The sequence below is a fragment of the Sinocyclocheilus anshuiensis genome, unplaced genomic scaffold, assembly GCF_001515605.1.
Source record: "Sinocyclocheilus anshuiensis isolate Anshui unplaced genomic scaffold, SAMN03320099.WGS_v1.1 scaffold1154, whole genome shotgun sequence".
Taxonomy (NCBI): domain Eukaryota; kingdom Metazoa; phylum Chordata; class Actinopteri; order Cypriniformes; family Cyprinidae; genus Sinocyclocheilus; species Sinocyclocheilus anshuiensis.
Genome location: NW_015542345.1, coordinates 3,705,104 through 3,709,494, shown reverse-complemented (window position 1 = coordinate 3,709,494; position 4,391 = coordinate 3,705,104). Strand labels below are relative to the sequence as shown.

Sequence of the window (4,391 nt, the reverse complement as noted above, 5' to 3'; positions counted from 1 at the left end):
ATGCTAGAAACGTGGCTTTCAAAGGAAAGATTGCTATCAAATAGCACACCTAGGTTCCTAACTGGTTCCTAGAAAACAAGTCCGACCACCAGATGTCGCTAATGTGCATTGTATTGAAAGCTTCGAGTTTCGGCTCACGAAAGCCTCAAACACTTCAGAAAGCCTCGGTTTCCCATCACTACCAGTTTGATACCTCATATCAACACCAGATCTTTAATCTGCTTCATTTGTCTTGAAGTAACGAGGGAATGGACAGCACCTGGTCAATTAAATAATTATAAAGGCACAAGCACAAAAACGCAGTCAGTGTCTGACTGTAATAAGAAGTGTGAGACCACACTATGATTTACTATACAGTGTGTCTGTGTGAGTGAGAGTGTGTGAGCAAGCGTGTAAGATATCTATTCACACACACACACACAATTTATAAATGTTAAATTTATATAGCTACACAATATTTACAATTTGTACTTTACTCAAAGAGACATGGATATGTGATATATAGCATGTTATGATGCTAGTTAGATGTCTAGTATTAACTAATGGAACCTCAATTTTCCACTAAAAACCTCTGGACAGTTTACAAACATTGGAGCAATTTGAATTGTTTATTGTTCATCTTTAAATAACCAAAACCTGGAGCTTGCTGTGCTGCATTGGTCGATATTGAAAACTTTAAAATGGGCCCTTTTTAACATTCGTATACTAGTTAATATAATTTATTCTGCTCAAATAATGAAAACGCCTGATAATTAAATACTTGACCGTATATTTCATTATGGACTTGTATTTTGAAACAAGTCAACCGGAAGTGGTTGTGGGTATTTGTTTTGCATCGTTTTTATCGTCAAGCTTCCTGGAGCACCGGTGGCTGAGTCAGTTTCGCAGAGCGAAAGCTAAAGATGGTTTTGGTTTTGATTTTGATTTGTCGTTAATAATTTATTCAGACAGACATGAATGTGATTAAGACGAGTAGTGAATCAGTTCACGAGAGGAGTCATTTATGGGGGGAGATCGTGAGATTTTCCCATAAATAACGTAGACTAGCTGAAGTTACTGTCCTGTAATCTGCTCAATAACTGATTTGAACCAGTTCGTATTATTTAAATATCGCGATCGATAGTCATTCATCGTTGTTAAAATTTCGGCATCAGAAGACGTGCGTGACGGTGTTTAAACTCCACGAGCGGTGCAGATATGGGATAACAGCAGTAATCGGATTAAACGGCTTTAGACTTCACTTTTGTACACTAAGTACGAACCTTCATTAATTATATTGCTTTACTGATATATTTGTCATTTGACTGGGTGTTATTAAGTCACGTTCTCATTTTGAATTCAGCTGTTTGCATGTTGACATGGATCAGAGGAGTCAAGAGAGTCAAGGGAATATGGAAGAGGTGAAGATATGTGATCCATCCATCCTTCCGCAATATCTTGATCAGACAGGTAATGTTTTGCCGCGTTACAACTTGCGTTATAGTGGCTAACATGCTGATTTTACAGCCCTGATTTTACTTTGCTTTCCAGATGCTGCTTACTCCGATAGTGACGTCCCATCAGAAAACCATTGTGTGAATGAAGATCACAGGATGCCTTCAGACCCAGAGGGGCTCTTGGTGTCAGCAGACCCTACATCAATAGAGAGCAGACAGCCACAAGAGCTTTTAACAGATATGCAGAAGCTCCACATTGATGAAGACCGGTCTCTGTGTGCCGGGGCTTCGGAGACTGATTCTGGGAAAGCGTCTGAGGACTCTGCATTAGCCGACAATGGCCACGATGACTCGGGTGAGTTTGTCGTAACCATGTTAGCCCGGGGTAAAATGGAAGAGCAGGGAATTGGTATGAAAGGAGCTTCGCCCCCTCTATCTGAGACCGGCACACCTCTGGGACCTCCCTCGCACAGGAATGAGGATGTGACGGCGGAGAGTTGGAGACAGCACAGGAAGCATGTATTTGTGCTGAGCGAGGCTGGGAAGCCCATCTACTCCCGATATGGAAGTGAGGAGGCCCTGTCCTCCACCATGGGAGTGATGATGGCCCTGGTGTCCTTCGTTCAAAGCGGAGACAACATCATTCGCTCCGTCTACACTGGTAAGTGACTTAGGAAAGATTGGCCCAAAGACTCTGTGAAGTGAAAATTGCATGCTTTAATTTACTCATAAATGTCCTCTCAGAAAACAGCTAAAAAAATTGATGACCAGTCTTGAACTCAGGCTCCTTCTAATATTCTCTGACATCGCAACTCAATATCTTTTAGTGTTTAATTTAATTTAATTGATCTGATTTTTCATGTAGCCCATAGTTTTTCAATATTTTTATTTTAATTTTTTGTAAATTCTTTATCAATTTGGTTGAACAATTCATATTTTTTTCCATTAGTATTTTGTTGACAATTATTGATTATATTCAACTCAATTTACCAACTTAAAAAAAAAAAATAAGCTGTTGTTTTAATGTAAATTTTTTTCTATTCTATAATATGTTTAATGTAATAAAAATGCACTTATGTTCAAAAGTCTGTTTTGTCAGATTTTAGACGTATATAGAAAAATATTTTACACTCACCAAGGCTGCATTTATTTGATTAAAAATGTAAAAGGTAATATTGTGAAATATTATTACAATTTAAAATAACTATTTTCTGTTTTAATATATTTTAAAAGGTAATTTATTGCTCTGATGGCAAAGCTGAATTTTCACCAGCATTACTCCATTCATCATTTTAATATGCTGATTTGATTTCTTAAGAAATATTATTATCAATGTTGACAAAATTTGTGCTGCTTAGTATTTTTGTGGGAATCATGGTCATTTTTTTCAGGATTCTTTGATAAATAGAAAAAAGCAGCAATTATTTAAAAAAGAAAAGCATTTTAATATTTTAAATGTCTTTACTGTCACTTTTGATTAATTTAATGAATGTGTCCTTATTGAATAAACATATCCCTTTAAAAAAAAACTCTTACTGACTTGAACGGTAGTGTTAGTGTATATTGTTTACATACACAAATTTTGTACAAATTCTTGCATAATTGCCGTGTTAGACCTGAGAACAATTAATCATATACCTAAGTAATGAATAATCATGCTTAAATAACTTAAACTGGTCTCTTCTCTCCTGATAGATGAGCACACGGTTGTGTTCATGCAGCAGGGTCCTCTGGTGCTGGTGTCCGTCTCCAGCAGCCGTCAATCAGAGCAGCAGCTCCATAACGAACTGCTCTACGTCTACAACCAGATCGTCAGCATGCTCACGCAGGCCAGCATCACCCGCATCTTCGAGCACAAGAAGAACTATGATCTGCGTCGCCTGCTGGCCGGCTCGGAGAAGATCCTCGATGGCCTCCTTAACCTTGTGGACTCAGACCCCAGCTTCCTACTCTCCGCCGTGCACTGTCTCCCCTTGGCCTCGTCTCTCAGGGACTCCCTCAGTCAGATTCTCCAGAAGGCCATCACACCCAACCTGGTCTTCTCCATCCTCATAGCCAAGAACCAGCTGCTCGCCATAGTGCAAGAGAAGATGGTCATCGACGATGCCCGACTGGAGCCTGCTGACCTCCACCTGCTACTGAACCTCATCGGGGCCTCGTCCGCCTTCCAGGCTGGGGAGATCTGGACGCCCATCTGCCTGCCCAGTTTTAACCCTGACTGTTACTTTTATGCGTACATCTCATATCTGGACCCTCCTGAATGTACTGTTTGTCTGGTTCTTCTCTCCACTGATAAAGAGGCGTTTTATTCGGTGGCCGAGTGTAAGAGGAAGATCGAGGAGGCTATGCAAACGCAGAATGCACTCAACTCCATAGCGAAAGCTCATTCGTACAGCGTTAGTCAGGTGGGAGTGTCTGACCTCAGGCATTTCATGTACAAGCCTTTTGATGTGCCCGACAACCATCGCCAGCTAACACAGTTCACCAGGTGAGTCGTTTGAGGATATCACAAAACCTGTCCAGCTCACTTCTTCCCAAAATAAAAATAATTTATATTATTATGATTGATTTTTTTTTTAGTTCGGTTCCTAATTTTTATTGTAAAAACTGTGATAGATTTTTTCCAGAATCCTCTGATGAATAGAAAACTGATGCAAAAAGTCTTTCTCAAATTTTTTTCAAAACAAACTGTTGCCTTAAAGGGGTCATATGATGTTGCTAAAAAGAACATTATTTTGTGTATTTTTAATGAAATGTTTATGCGGTTTAAGGTTAAAAAAACATTATTTTCCACATACTGTACATTATTGTTTCTCCTCTATGCCCCGCCTTTCTGAAAAGCGTCGATTTTTACAAAGCTCATCGGTCTGAAAAGCAAGGTGTGCTGTGATTAGCCAGCTATCCAGTGCGTTATGATTGGCCGAATACCTCAAGCGTGTGACGGAAATGTTACGC

At 39.5% G+C, this 4,391-nt stretch overlaps 1 protein-coding gene across 2 annotated transcripts in view; it reads left to right on the top strand.

Moving 5' to 3' along the window:
- The first annotated feature begins 320 nt into the window (after window positions 1-320).
- Window positions 321-4,391, top strand: part of LOC107691359 (vacuolar fusion protein MON1 homolog B-like) — a 9,306-nt gene continuing 5,235 nt past the window's right edge. The window contains exons 1-4 of one of the 2 annotated variants that reach the window (XM_016489928.1): window positions 321-392; window positions 1,343-1,449; window positions 1,531-2,097; window positions 3,132-3,924. In XM_016489928.1, the coding sequence (XP_016345414.1) occupies window positions 1,359-1,449; window positions 1,531-2,097; window positions 3,132-3,924 (1,451 nt within the window). In that variant the 5' untranslated portion in view covers window positions 321-392; window positions 1,343-1,358. Of the gene's footprint in view, window positions 393-697; window positions 1,255-1,342; window positions 1,450-1,530; window positions 2,098-3,131; window positions 3,925-4,391 lie in introns of those variants that run through there. The other variant, XM_016489927.1, reaches the window with a different exon arrangement.